The 16,160-nt window shown below is 38.7% G+C and overlaps 1 protein-coding gene across 2 annotated transcripts in view; it reads left to right on the top strand.

The window, feature by feature from the left end:
- The window catches only part of LOC134339417 (exostosin-1-like), a 488,758-nt gene that overhangs the window by 355,764 nt on the left and 116,834 nt on the right, over positions 1-16,160 (top strand). For both annotated transcript variants that reach the window (XM_063035902.1, XM_063035894.1), the window contains exon 6: positions 10,275-10,407. In XM_063035902.1, the coding sequence (XP_062891972.1) occupies positions 10,275-10,407 (133 nt within the window). The remainder of the gene's footprint in view (positions 1-10,274; positions 10,408-16,160) is intronic.

Here is a 16,160-nt window from a genome sequence, read left to right as displayed (position 1 = left end):
GTACAGGCCCAGCGCTGCCAAAAGCTCATCATATGTTAACCGCTTCATTCCCAGAATCATCCTCGTGAACCTCCTCTGGACTCTCTCCAATGACAACACATCCTTTCTGAGATATGGAGCCCAAAACTGTTGACAATTCTCCAAGTGCAGCCTAACAAGTGTCTTATGAAGACTCAGCATTATCTCCTTGTTTTTATATTCTGTCATCATAATCTTGTTCTGAACCTAACAAGAGAATTACTTGCAGAGCTCCAGAGTTAAATCAGATGACAGGATTCGTTCAAAATAAAAGCTTTATTTATATACAAAAATTTATTCATTTAAAAAAATGTGGTACAATAATAAGGTAAACCAAACATTCAGATCGGGCAGGGTTAAAGGAGCGATTTCATGAGCAGATAAGTAGATCAAGTAGGTATTGGGGGCAGGGGGTGGGTGTGGCGTGTTGGATAAAAGCAACATAAGAAGTGAAGGAAGATGAACAATCAGGAGGAAGACCAAGGAATTAGGACTGGTGGTTGAAGAATAATAAAGGCAAGAAGATTGAAGTGGTATAATAGATGGCAGAAGGTAAGTGGAAAGAAAATGAAATGAAAGGGAAAGCAGGGGATGTGAAGAGTACATTCTATAACAGAATGCAAGGAAATGAAGGGAAATAAGTGGCAGATAAGTGGAATAAGTTCAAAATTCAAGTAAATTTATTTTCAAAGTATGTCTATATTACAATATACTATCTTGAGATTAATTTTTTGCAGGCATTTGTAGGAAAAAAGAAATACCATAGATTATGAAATGCTACACATAAGCAAAGACTGACAAAGACCAATGGCAAGAGAAGATAAACTTTGAGAATAAAAATAATACTGAGAACATAAGCTGTGAAGAGTCCTTGGAACTGGGTCTGTAGGTCATAGAATCAACTTAGAGTAGTGGTGATTGAAGCTATCCACACCAGTTCAGGAGTCTGATGGTTGTAGGGTAATCACAGTTCCTGAACTTAGTAGTTTTGGATCTAAGGTCTTTGTACTGTCTGCCCAATGGTAGTAGTGAGAAGAAAGCATGGTAAAGTGGGACTTAGGAAGGGGTTGTCCAGAAATTGTTCAAAGTCAGGAGTGGGTTTCTATGAATTACCAAGACCTAGAGATTTCTTTCTCAAAGAAGTGATTGAGGAATTCTCCTTGGTCCCTATTTTTGAATAAGCTGAGATTGCAGAGGAGATGAGGTGAAATAAGGGATTTTTTTTCATTTTCTATGTTCTGATCTGAGTACTAAAGTCAGGAATCCCAAATTGTGGATTTTCTGTATTATTGAAAAAGGGTGATATCTAAGATTTCTTTGTAGAAAACACCCATGAAACTTGGCAGTAAAAAGTTATTAGTTTCATAACTCTCAGTTTAATGAATTGAATTGAGCTGGATCTAGCTGTCAGTTCTGAAAAGAACTGTTAGCATTTAGCCACACCCAGGTATTAGAACTTGGGAGATGCTGGTACCAGCATGTCTGGATTCCACTGAAATCCAAAGCTGGAATTTGATTGTGCAGAGATTTCTAGCATTATATTGGAAAGTCTTCCTCTTTCATCCTACCAGAGCCAAATCTGGCATAACAGCATCAATCACTTATTTGAATGGGCCCGGAAGTAAAATTGGAAACATAATTAAAACATTACTTTTTCTTAACTTACTTCACACTATCTTAATGTTACCAATTGTTTCTCAGTGCTTTGATGTGAATAAGAAAATTTTGTTTCTGAAATATTTAAATATATTTTTAATCATTGTTATTTTAATTATTTAAAGCAATCCTTATACTTTTTTAAATACAGTGGATTCTGGTTGATTGGGATACCAGTACATTTTGGTCCTAGTTAGCCAAAGTTTCATGGAAATAGTTAAAAGGCATAACAAAGACAAACTACCATTTAACATTTAAAAATTGTGCATTTAATGAAATAGAGAACATGGTAGAACACTATTGTAATATTATATAAGCTCTGCATTAGTTCCTAATATTTATCGACGAAGTCATCGCTGCCTTGTTTGTTTGATTGACTGTAAATGAACAAAATCAGCACAGATGCCTAGTGTTTAATAATAGACTACTTTCTTTGCCTTTCTGCATAAATCAAAATTATCAAAACTCACTACTTTATGGATCAGCATCTATCAGCCTAAATGGTTAACATAATACAAGCACATAAAACTAGCGCTATTTTAAAACTGTTCACTCCGTAATGTCTAATGGCCAATTCTGGAACCACAGAGAGCAAAACAGTTCTGAATTGTCTTACTGCTCATCCTTCACCAACTATCAGTGACAAAAAATACTGCTTTTTGAATGCAAACACATGCAACTTACTCTATTTAAAAATTGCTCACTTTAAGCATGGTGTAGAGTCTAATAGCCACACAGGTGCACATGACTGATGCTACTGTTCAGCAACAGTCTTCTACCCCAATTAACTGGCATAGTGTCCCAGACAACTGATGGGAATCCCAGCTATTTTCTTGATTAGTTTTTGTTCTTTAAGAGTTATCGCAAATAAGCAGTTTTCTGATTAACCAATGGCCCAATTAACCAGAATCCACTGTATCCCTAACAGAGACATTATAAACTGCGTTAAGGCCGCGGCAGCTTTGATAGAAGGCTCCAACAATTTTGGCTCCTGTCTTAGCCTCTGTGGATAGGGTTTCAAGACTATAGTGACTGAAGCCGTACTTACTGCTGAATGTGTGTTGCATTTCCTGGGTGGGGGATTTCGCACTCTCACATTCATCCTATATAATTTGGTTGACAGGAACCCAATGCTGTAAGACAACTCCAGCCTTTCGAAAGTAGAACTCTTTATCCAGATAGAACCTGGTATTATGATAATGAATGTACATATTAGTATCTTGGAAAAAGTTGGTGTAAGAATTAATGATTTTTTTATTGGTGAAATGACTGTAGAATATTAAGTAGGTATTTCACTCAACATCTGCAATGCAAGATCACCTCTATTCTTGACACAGCCTGTGTATAATGAAGAAACACTAATCAACTTACCACACATGGAGGGATCAGAGTCCTGGCAAATACAAAGGCCAAGGAGACCTTTGAAGTTTTCTTTCCTTTCTGGAGATGAGAAATGTATATACCTGTAAAATCATCCATTAAGATCAATTGATTGAGTAAGTTTCGTACCTTGTACACCAAACATCCAAAAGGTCACCAATGTAGAACTTAGAGTCACCCAATACCAGAGGTTGCAGCTGTAATGTTGCAGATATTAACTGGAACAGTATGGGAAAAAAAGCAGGGCAGAATCTGAATTAATCACTTTTGAGAAACTCATAGTCGATACTGGTCCACGACTTTTGAATAGCAGAGTATACATTTTTTAATGAATCTTGAAGTAAGCTTGCTTCTTACATTGAAAAGACAGTCCCTTTTTAATGAAGTATACCCTGTGTTCCTCAGGCACATACTTCTTCTTCAGTCATTCCTTGAGTTTGAGGATGGCATACTACCTTTCCTGATGTGTGGATTCTGAGGTGACTTATGAACTAAAGTCACTTCCACAGACGGTGCCTGATGGGGGCAGGTGGGTGGGTGGGTGGTTTTTGAAGTGGTGTGCCATTTACACAGGGCCTCTGGTTTACTCCAGATGCATGGCCTCAAGGATTCAAAGCCCATCTCGAGTGCTGCTTTTGCACTTTGAGTGATTCCAAGGAGACAGCAAGGATGTTACATTTCTTCAAGAAGGATTTGAGCACCTCCTTGAATCTTTTGCTCTTTCCACCTTGTTATTTCTTCCCAAGAGAGAGTTCACAATATTGTGTCAGATTCGGGAGTCTTGGGTTAGGTTTGTGTATGACGTGGCCTACCCAGCATAACTAAATGTGACTAACTAGGACCCCAGTGCCGGGGATGTAGGCCTAGGAAAGGAGATTAACATCATTACATTTGTCCTTCCAACGAATTGAGAAGATTTTGCAGAGACAGCAGTGGTGGCAACTTTCCAGTGCCTTGAGATGCCAATCATGGCAGAACGGGTCTCAGAGAATATACAAGGATAGGAATCACTTGGTGTCGAGTAAACCATGAGCTTTGTGTCAGGTTTGAGCTCTTGATCTTTACTGTCCTTTTCCTAAGTGTTTCTAAGGTTGTTCAGCTCACTGACGGTGAAGGCAAATTTCATCACTGATGTCGCCCATCATTGAGAGATGGCTCCTGAGAAGTGGGAACAGTTCCATGTTTTCCAAAGCTTTGTTGGTAGTCAGTGTGGAGAAAATGATCAGGTTGCTAGAGTAATTTAGTTGTAGCAGTGTTAAGTAAGGCTTGCCAATACAATATATTTACAATATATGTTTGAACAATATAAAACATATCTCACATATAACAACATATACAATATATGTTTGAACAATATAATTGAATCTCACATATTCTAGATCTGAGTTTAAAAATCATTGTTATTATCCTTTAATAATTTTCTAATTCGTTTCACCGTGTGTTAACATACTACTTATTTTTAGTAGAATATTTTAATTTACAATGCAAAGATGATATTGAGGTTAACTATGCAGTATAGCAGAGAACAGATGTAATAATGTTGTTAAACTGATATTCAATTTATAAACTAGCTTTAAAAGTTAAAAGTACATTTACTATCAAAGTGTATATACTTTATACAACCTTGAGATTCGTCTCCTTACAGGCAGCCACAAAATAAGAAACCCAATAGAACCCACTAAAATAAGATCGTCAGATATCAATGTGCAGAAAAAAAAACAAATCATGTAATAATAAAAGTAAGCAAATATAACTTAAAACTGAAGTTCACAAAAGTGAGTCCATAGTCACGAAGCCAGTCATCACTGCAGCTGATCCAGGAGTCTATTAGTTGCAGGCCAGCGCCTCAGTTCAGTGCAAAGATGAGTAAAACTCGCAAACAGCAAGCTGAACACCAGCCTGTCCCTCTCCTCCAGCCCTGACATGACATTCCCTGACAGACAGCAGCAAGAAATGTACCCGGGTCACTGGCACTGTAATAGTGTTACACTAACTGCTAGGCTACTGTGCCCCCCCCACGCCCGCCCAGGTTCTAAACAATAGATGGCATTCAGGCCTGGGCTAATACGTTTCAAGTAATATCCATGCCACAGAAGTGTCATACTATGACCAAAGAGAGAGACTAACCAAGTATTAATAACATTTAATGGGTAGGGGTAGAGGAGGGAGTGGTGGGAGAAGTTAGTTGCCATTATCCAGAAACTTGACTCAACCAGCCTCCTAACTAATGTGACTATTAGAGCAGATTAGAACCTGGGAATCCTTCACCACAGGTGCACAGTGACTCAGTGTTCAAATCTATAAAGTGCACTGTGATTACTAGTACAGAATACCCCAACAGTGGCTCCTGAACCCACATCCTTTGCCGCCAAACAAGACAAGTGCCAAATTCCATTCAAATCACATTCCCTTGGAAGGTATCACTGGTCCTTCACTGTCTCAATCCTCAAACCCCACCCAACAGCACTGTAGAAATAACTTCGCTAGGACTACAGTTGTTCAGGAATTACCACAAATTCTTTCAAAGGCATTTAGTCATAGACACTGTTTGTTGGCCTTACCAGCAATGCTCTAATCCTGATTCCAGAGGATCTGTCCTGGGTCCAGCATGCACGTGGCATTACAAAGGAGACACAGCAGCACTGCTACTTTCTGAGAAGTTTGGTAGATTCGGTATGTCTATCTAAAATTTTGACAAACCTCCATGAATGTGCAGTGGAGAATACATTGACTGGTTGCTTCACGACCTGGTAAGGATACACTAATGCCCTTGAATGGAAAAGCCCAGTCCATCACAGGTAAAGCCCTCCTCACCATTGAGCGTATCTACATGGAGAACTGCTACACAAAAGCAAAATGGACCCCCCCCCACCCAACTGGCCATACCTTCTTCTTACTGCTGCCATCAGAAAGAATTTACAGAAGCCTCAGGGCCCACACTACCAGATGCAGGGGACAGTTATTACCTCTCAACCATCAGGCTCTTGAACCAGGGGAGTAACTACACTCAATTTCACTCATACCATCACGGAACTGTTCCCACAACCTACTGTATGGACTCACTTTCAAAGGCATTTCATCTCATGTTCTCGATATTTATTGTTTATTTATTTAATTTTCCCTATTTTTATTTGCAGTTGGTTGTCTTTTGCAGATTGGTCGTTCGTCTGTCTTGTATGTGGCCTTTCCTAAATCTCAGGGTTGTATAATGTGATATATATGTACCTTCATAATAAATTTACTTTGAACTTTGAAAATAGATTTTAAAACAAAACAGAAAATGCTAGAAATAGTCAGCAGGTTAGGTAGTATCTGTGGAAAGTGATCCAGAGTTGTTTTATTTATGCCAGTGACCATTCATTGATGATCTTTGTGTTTCATGTTTTTTCATAAGGTGTCTTGTGAGAAGATGTCTTGGACATCCTAGACTTCCCAATCAGCAGAAATCATTTTTTCTTTATCAGCCCTATCTCTTCCATTAAATATCTTGAATTTTTTATTAGATCACATCTTCATTTTCACAAGCCTAGTTTATGTAATATCTGCTCATATTTAATATTTAGAGTCTAAATACCATTTTGAAAAAAAACATTTTGCATCCTCTCCAGGAACAATAAATTCTTCCTAGGGGGTGGTAATTAGAAATGTTCATAGTATTCCAAATATAGCCTAATCTAGACTTTATAAAGCTGTAGTATAGCTTCTGTTTTTTGGTTTGCTTATCTAATCCTCCATCATACTTACTACTACCTAAGTTACAAGGAGGCTAAAACAGTAACACAATCAGCAGCCATTAATAATGAGGAAGCCAAAAATAATCTCAAAGCACTGCTGAAGCTTTGAGTGTAGGCTTGCTTCCCACCATGATCCCAGGCATTTTAACATTCCCAAATAATTTCAAAATAAACTGAAATAATGAGCTCATGTTTATTTGTCAGTCCAGCGCCTATTTCTTATCTTGACATCCCAGAATGAATGAATTTCTAATCTGTGACCAATCATTCATGATGCACAGAAGTATTATAGAATATGTGTTTTCCCTTTTCACATTGTCAAGTGCAGTAATAATTTTCTTGGGTCTTAATTTGGAAATATAACTGATATCCCAGGACATCATTGCTGTGAGTCTATGTTCCAACATTCCAAAGGGCAATTTTTTTGAAATTTCAGAGCAGCTACTTTATAGTTTGTATTCCATAATTTTAACAAGTTCTGTCATGTGACAGGAGACAACATTAAATACAGAAGGTTGATCACTGTAAGTAGGATGATTGATCATTTCAGGAATATATATTTTTTTTATTCTGTAGGGCACAAGGAGGCATTAATTTTGTCAGTGTGATCAGTGTTGTGCTAACATTATAGGAGACAATTCACTGTGCTTGTACTCTCAGAGACAGTTAATTACTGTATTGAATCAGCACCACAATGCTTTAGCTCTACTCTAAGCTAAACTCTGTTCATGCATGGTTCTTTGCTGGGAATGCAGAATCAATAAATGTATCTCTGTGTGAGAGTCTTTCCAATCGATCAACAAATTGTGTAAAAGTGTCTATGTTACTTATCCAACTTTCATCATTCTTCTGTACTGAAATGGTGATCCATGATATCAGTGGCAAATGTTCGTATATGAAATTCTGTGCCTACTGTTTAAAAAAATCACTAAGCTACTTATTTTAACCTACTTGTACATGTTTGAGTTTCTGATAGCTGCAAATAATTTATTAATAAAATGACAGTTTTCCTAAGATCCATGGATTTTAATTCTTTTAAGTCAAAATGGCTACTGGTAGAAGATGATTGTTTCCTGATCAGTCGGGTCATCAAGGAAATGACGAGAAGGCAGGTGTGTGGGGTTGAGTGGGATCCAGGATCAGCCATGATGGAATGGTGTAGCAGACTCGATGGGCTGAATGGTCTAATTCTGCTCCTATACCTTATGGTCTATGGACATGATTGCTGTACAAAGTAAAACCCTTTTTAATAAAAAAAATCCTAATGTATGGTATCTCAATTTTATTAGCAAGTTTTAACCTGCTCAATTATAGTTTAATCTTGCTGAAGTCCAAAAGGGCTGATACTGGTTCATATTGGTAAATTGGTTTATCATTATCACATGTCCTGAGGGACAGTGCAAAAATTGGTTTTACATGGCATCCATTCAGATCATTTCATGACAACAATACATTGACGTAGTACGGGGGACAATGCTAACAGAATGCAGTGGTGTTACTGTTATAGAGAAAGTGCAGTGCAGGCAGACAATTAGCTGTAAGTACAATACACACAAAATGCTGGAGGAACTCAGCAGGTCAGACAGCATCTATAGAAATGAATAATGTTTCAGGCCGCGACCCTTCTTCAGAACTGGAAAGGAAGGAGGAAGTTGCCAGGATAAAAAGGTTGGGGGTTGTGGGGGGGTGGGGAGAGGAGTACTAGCTAGAAGGTGATAGGTGAATCCAGGTGGGTGGGAAAGGCGAAGGGTTGGAGAAGAAGGAATCGGTTAAGAGAGAAGAGGGGATCATGAGAGAAAGTGAAGAAGGAGGGGCACCAGAGGGAGGTGATAAGCAGGTGAAGAGAAGAGGTAAGAGCCCAGAGTGGGGAACAGAAGAAGAGGAAATGGGAAGAAAAAAGAAAAAATATATCAGAAAGAGAAATGAATGTTCATGCCATCAGGTTGGAGGCTCGATAGAGAAACAAGGTACACTGTGCGGTTAGAAGCCTATCTTACCATAATACAGGACCATCCAATACTCCTATAACAGCAGGACAGAACCTGTCCTTGAGCCTAGTGGTACGTGCTTTCAGACTCTTGTATTGTCTGTTTGACGGGAGAGCAGAGAAGAGAGAATATCTGGAGTGGGTGGGGTCTTTGATTATGTTGTCTGCTTTATCCAGACAGTGAGAAGTGCAGACAGAATCTGTGGAAGAGAGGCAGGTTTCTGTGTTGTGCTATGCTGTGTCCACATCTCTCCTCAGTTTCTTGAAGCCTTGGGCAAATCAGTTGCCATATCAAACCTGATGCTCCTGTTAGGATCCTCACCAGATAGATTTTAGATTAGGTATATTTGTCACATGTATGTCAAAAGATTGAAGCATACAGTGAAATGCATCATTTTGCATCAATGACCATAACAGTCCAAGAATCGTGCAGGGGCAGCCCGCAAGTGTTGCCACACTTGGGGAGCCAACGTAACATGCTCACAACTCATTAACCCTAGCTATACGTTTTTGGAATGTGGGAGGACACTGGGGCACCCTGAGGAAATTCACGTGGTGATGGGTGAATGCACCATCTCTTTACAGACAGCAGCGGGAATCAGACCCCAATCTGTGATAGCGGGAATGGTGAAGTGATTGTGCTAACGTGCCGCACTATGGTGCACCGATAAAAATTGGTGAAGGTCAAAGGGTACATGCTGAATTCCTCTAGTGTCCTGAGGAAGTAGAAGTGCTGGTGACCTTTCTCGGCTCAGGCATGGCTGGACAACTATTGACTATGTTCACTCTGAGGAACTTGAGGCTTTCTACCCTCTCGACCTCAACATATTGGTGTAAACAGAAACATGTTCATTGCCCCACTGCCATCCTGAAGTCAATGACCAGCTATTTTGCTGACATTGAAGGAAAGGTTTTCAAAAAAAAAAATACCATGTCATTATATCGCCTTACTGGTTTTCTGCAGTTGTATCGTCCATAAAATTGTAGATGAAGTTAAAGCAAAATTTGGCCATGCAGTCGTGTGTGCAAAGAGTAAAGGCTGACACTTGTGTAGAGAAGGGGCACCAATGCTGTGGATTATTGTGGACGAGGTGTAGCTGCTTCTCTTTACTGATAATGGTCTGTCAGTCATGAAGTCGAGGATCCATTGTTTAGTCCCAGTTGATGAGCTTGTTTAGATTTATGGTAGTGAAGGTGGAGCTGTTGTGAATAAGCAATAGTCTAACAGTTATATTAAACACTTCAACAATTTTCTTGTGCTCTATCATTCCAAAACACAGAATTCATTTTTAAATGTTGGTGTAACCTGTTTTGTTGTGCATATTCTGTCACTTGTAACAGGTACTTTTAAGCAGTGTGACAGTGTGAAACAGCAAGGAATACTGAAAGTCAAATCACGATGCGCAGGATGTTTCACAAGCGGCACAGGCACAAGCTGGCATGTTTTTCATATCATTCATATTTCTAAATGAATGACATTTTAACATTTTTTTCCACAGATCATACATGATAGGATATATTCACATATAGCAAGAAATAAGTTCATATGGAATAAACCACCAGGTGGACTCTATATACTACCACAGTATTCTACAAATTTAGCTGCTCTTCCTTTTTATTATTTAAGTTTGGGTAAGTGCAACTGTTTTGGATGTATATTTTTAATGTGGAGCATGTTTTGTTGAAGTTTATGCTTTCATCGTGATAAGTAATTATATTTCTGGAGCAAAGTACTTGAAACTGGTAGATTGATAAATGGTTTGCAGCTGATTTTCTACGTAGGAGTTGTGTTTTTTGTTCTCCAATTCCCAGCTCAGAAGTGCTTAGTATTTGGGCGGTTGTTTAGGGCTGGGGGGTTCAACTCAGAACAGAAAGATGAAGCTTGGACTGGCAAGAGGAATGGCTCATGCTTCTTGACCACAAGTACTGCTGAAATATGAGCTTCATGTGTTCCCTGGGATGGCAACATTCATGATCTCAACACTTCACCAGTGCCTTTACTGTTGCCCATCAGCCAGCTGGACAGACTACTGTCTCTCATAAAGAAAGAAGCAAGCCCATCTAGGCCCACTCTTTCTTCATGTCGTTCTTCAGCCTGAAAGCGGTAGGATAGGAAAAAAATCGCACAGAAACCTGCTAACTGGATTAATAAAGAACTGTGCGATTCTTGGCAATGGCTGAATTCACAAAATAAGGTGAGAGATATTAATTCTGATGGATCATGTATCCATAATTTGTTGTCACACTATGATGTCACCTATTTTATGCAGTGCCGGGTGTAGCTTAATAGTGGTCACTCAGAAATTGATTGGGGTGTAGTGGAAGCAGGAGGATGGTGACCAAACGGACAATGGCATGGTGTTCCTGAATCAAAATGATTAGATGTAAAAAGAACATGGCATTCTTCTTGAAGATTGTGCTCCTGCTGAGTGATTTTCCTGAATCAGAATGATTAAACATAAAAAGAACATGGCATTCTTCTTGGAGATGGTGTTCCTGTTGAGAAGTATTCCTAAATCAGAATGATTAGATGTAAAAAGAACATGGCATTCTTCTTGGAGATGGTATTCCTGTTGAGTGGTCCGAATGCAAACTGAGACTGACCATTTCAATTTGAAGTATCTTCCACCTCTTGCTCACTGAGGCCTCCATTGTTTGTGTTTTCATTGTTAGGTTTTCAGATGAATTCCTCGATTCAACTGAAGGCTGTTCAACTTACTATGATAGTGAGTCTAGTAGCATTATCTGATCATTGTTCTATTTCTTCCACCTTCTCCTCCTCCGGTAACTACAGCATCTTCAACAAAGGCTCCATCTTCAAAATGATGAGAAAATAGGGGATGCAGCAGATGACAACCAATTCAGAAATATACAAAAGAATATTACCTAATTAGTCCAAGCATCTAACAAATTGCTTAAGGATCTTGTGTGATTTCACTACAGTGCCCCTGATAAATTTATTTTCCTCTTTGCATGCACACTCAGCATACTTAGAAACTTCGTATCTCAGAGGTACAAGGAATAGCTCATCCCCCTCGAGAGGTAGCTGTGCCAAGGTAGCTGTAATACTGGGGGCATGATGGACGCCTTCAAATTGAATGCATGCTTCCTAAGTGCAGAGTGTTGACTGCAATCCTTATAGGCGAACGATAGATCCTTCAGCTATGAAACAGATTGGTGTTTCTGTGAAGAATCCAAAAACTGCATTTGTGCAGTCCTTTGTGCTCAAACTTGCTACTGCCCTCTTCTCAGGAAAAAAGGGATAAATCAATATCTCTCCCTCCCCCTCCCCCTCCCCCTCTCCCCCTCCCTCTCCCTCTCCTCTCAAGATATTTCTCTGATCAGGAAGCCTGGAATCTATCATTCTGCTTCCATACAGGCTGTAAGTTAACATCTGATTCTTTATTTTAATTCTTCGAAATATCTTCAGCACAATTCTTGAACTGAACTCAGAGCTTATCACCATCTCAATATCCAACAAATCTGTAAATAATTAATCATTCTTTTAAATGGCAAGGTTTTTTGTGTGACTGTATGTTTACTTGCTATTTTATATGTGTTATATGTGGTTGAATGATAATTAAATGAACTCGAGCTAGAGATAGCAACACACATCAAAGTTGCTGGTGAACGCAGCAGGCCAGGCAGCATCTCTAGGAAGAGGTACAGTCGACGTTTCAGGCCGAGACCCTTCGTCAGGACTAACTGAAGGAAGAGTTAGTAAGAGATTCCTTCCTTCTCTTCCTTCAGTTAGTCCTGACGAAGGGTCTCGGCCTGAAATGTCGACTGTACCTCTTCCTAGAGATCCTGCCTGGCCTGCTGCGTTCACCAGCAACTTCCATGTGTGTTGCTTGAATTTTCAGCATCTGCAGTATTCCTGTTGTTCGAGCTAGAGATAGTTGGGAATGTAATTTTTCATGCCCTTCAGTCTGGCTTTTTGTGTGAGATTCACATGATGCACAGGAGCATTTATGCCGCTCAGTTCAGCAAGGCAGGCATCGAAATATCAAGTTAGGATTGACATCATTAACCTCCTACTCTACATAGTTCTAAAATGTGCAATGCCATGGAATTCAGTTTGGTAACATCCTTGATCCATTCTATGGTGGAACAATCATGTTTCATAATTTAATTTCCAACTGAAAACTGTAATTTATTTTCCATTTTTAGGCTTTTTCATCTGTGTACATGTTTTCATGTGGTATAAATGTGGTAGAAGTCACCGATTGATGATTTTCCAAAAATTTCAAAAATTCTGGAGTTGTTCCAGAGATTGAAAGGTAGCAAATATAATATTTCTCTTCAGGGAAAGGAGAAGAGTAAAAATGAAGAGCTGAAGACAAGTAAGTTTCACATCAGTTTTAGCAAAATTTTGGAATTCGTTATTAAGAATTCAGTAACAGGCAGTTGGAAAATCTTTTTTGATTATGCAGTGTTGTGCATGTAATTTTAAAAAAGGGAAATCATATTTGACATAGTCTAGTAGCCATTTGTAAATTGGGGGAGGTAAGAGAAAGCTAGTGGTTATAATAAATCCATATTTTATCTGGTGTTTGATAAAATACCCATATTAACAGTTTCATATAAGGACCGTATAGCTGGGATAGAGTATAGCTTAAAGGATAGAACACATAACATAAAACAGTTTTTTTAATCATATTAGCAGATTGTGACCAGCAGAACTCCACAGAGATTTTGACTAGCCCTTGACTCGTCACAATTTGAAATAAAAATTAAATGACAAAGTGTAACAAAGCTAAGGTGACGCAAAAACACAAAATAATAAAGATAATTCGAGTGTGTGGCATGAAGGCGAAAGGTAGAGTAGAATGTGGGAAAACCTTGGTATGAACAATCGTAAAACACATTTTAATGGTGCATAATTGGTAAGTATTGGTGTACAGAAGGATGTGTGTGTTGCTGACAGAAAGTAAACGTGCAGTCAGATCAAAGAGTACAAAAGTAATGAAATTATGCTGCATTTGTGCAATGTTTTGTTGAAAATACATGAGAAGTTGTGTTCTATTTCAGTCTCTATCTGAGAAGGGGTATACTTAGAATGAAGTGATTGTCCTTGAGAAGACTGGCCTTCATTCAACAATGTTTAGAAGACTGAGTGATGATTTATGATGCATGCACGATTCTGAATTACAGACAGAATAGATGATAAAATTCTTTTTCCTCATATTGCAAAATCAAAAGCTCAGGGCTGTTATTTCAGGAAAGGGGTCAGTCTTTTGTTTTTTTTTATTTCTTTGAGATACAGTACTGTAACAGACTTACCCGGCCCGATGAGCCTGCACATGATCAAAAAAAGCTGCCAAAGGTTGCAAACTCAGCCAGTCCATCATGGGCACTAGCATGCCTCCCCAACATCGAAGACACCTCAAAAGGGTGCCTCAAAAAGGCAGCATCCATCACTAAGGATCCCCAACACCCAGGATATGCCCTCTTCTCATTGCTACATCAGGAGGAGGACAGGAGCCTGAAGACACAATCTCAACATTTCTGGAACAGATCCACCATCAGATTTTTGAATGGACAATGAATAGGCATGAAAGGTTATGAGGAGAAGACAAGAAAATGGGGTTCAGAGGGACAATAAATCAGCCGTATGGTATAGCAGAGCACACTCAGTAAGCTGAATGGACTACTTCTGCTCCTATGTCTTATGGTTTTATGAAAATTAGAAGAAGTTCCTTTACTGGGAGGGTTGAGAATTTCCAGAGGACTGTTGCCTCTCATCTGATTACCTTCAGATTTAAGGTTAATTGATTTTAGGTCACTAAGTAAACGGGGATAACATAGGAAAGTAGACTTACTGAATCACAATTATCTTAATCAGAGGACTTTATGACCTATTTCTACATTTATTTCTTGTGTCAATACAAAAAGATCACAAGAAAATGATCAAATCGGAGCAGAAGGCAGCTGGCTGTCCAGGTCTGACCCACCATTCAACATGAGCAAGGTAGATGAGCCCTGGCTGTCAGCAAATCCTCTGTTCCAAATGCATTCCACCCTCAATCCTTTAGTCTTTCAACAATTTACCTATCTCCTCCTTGAATTACATAACCTCCACAATTCTTCTGAGTAGGAAATTCTAGGGATTCAATACTGTCTGCATGAAGATTTTTTTTTAAACTGGGCCTTCGTCTTGAAAGCATGTCCCCTCATATGAGACTCTCCCAAGAGTGAAAATATCTTGACAACTACCCTGTCGTGCCACCTTAGGATCTTTTATGTTTCAACATGATCACTTTTCTTTCTCTACAACACAAAGAATGCAGATCCACTCTTGACAGGATCCTCTCATCCTGAGAATCAGCCTGGTGAATCTTCTTTGAACTGCTTGCAATGGTTTCTTCAGTAAGGGAACCACACAGCGCACAGTACTCCAGGTGTGGCTTCACCACGCACCGTAAAAATATAACAAAGCTTCCCTATTTTTAAATTCTGGCCCCTTTGTAATAAAGGCCAATATTACATTTGCCTTCTTAACTACTTTCTGCAAATGCACACTAAATTTTTGTGATTGGTGTGCAAGAATATTCTGAACTGCTTATGTTTTTAAATAGAAGCATGCACAGTATGTTACTGTATGAACATTGACATACATATATTTTGTAATCTTATAAGCATTTCTTTAATTTTGCAATAAGCAACATTTGAATGAGCTTAAAATTCTTTTAATCAAACCATTTCAAAATTATTTATTGTAAAATATTGGTAAACCCATCTGTGCCTATCTGGAAACGCAAGAGACTGCAGATGCTGGAATCCGGAGCAACAAACATTCTGATGGAAGAATCTGTTGTGGCTCCATCTGTGCTACTATATTTACAATGAAGAAATACACTCGCATTCTAGCAGCTGAAGCATGACAAACCATCACAGTTGCTACCACTATTTTGGAGATTTAAGGCAATAGCATAAAGCAACGTTCTACTCAAAATTTAATTGAAAGTTTATTATTTACTATTCTAATGTTGCCAGCATCTTATCCATGGACTATTCTTGGTATTAGCATTCCTTGGCATCCATTTTGTTCCAGCAGATAACGTTTTAAAATGTTGAGGTAGAATTTTCCATAAATAGTTGGAACTAAGGGCAGAAGAACCTCATACCTTAGTCATTTTAGAAAACAACTCAAATCCATGTGAGTTTAACATAACAGCATCATCACCTGAACATTTATTTTAAATAAAATGAATTAAATCCCCATATTTGGTTCTTTATCCAAAGTAGAAATGGATGAACAGAAATTGTCTATATCTCTCTGACTATAACTAACTGGTAAGTGAAAGCACGGTGACTGATCATTGTCAGTCATAAGGCAGAATATTTCCTACTTCACAGTTTGGTTCCAACTCATGTCACAGTTA

The sequence above is a fragment of the Mobula hypostoma genome, chromosome 2, assembly GCF_963921235.1.
Source record: "Mobula hypostoma chromosome 2, sMobHyp1.1, whole genome shotgun sequence".
NCBI classification, from domain to species: Eukaryota; Metazoa; Chordata; class Chondrichthyes; order Myliobatiformes; family Myliobatidae; genus Mobula; species Mobula hypostoma.
Note: the sequence above shows the minus strand (reverse complement) of the source record. Positions and strands in the feature narration are given on the sequence as shown.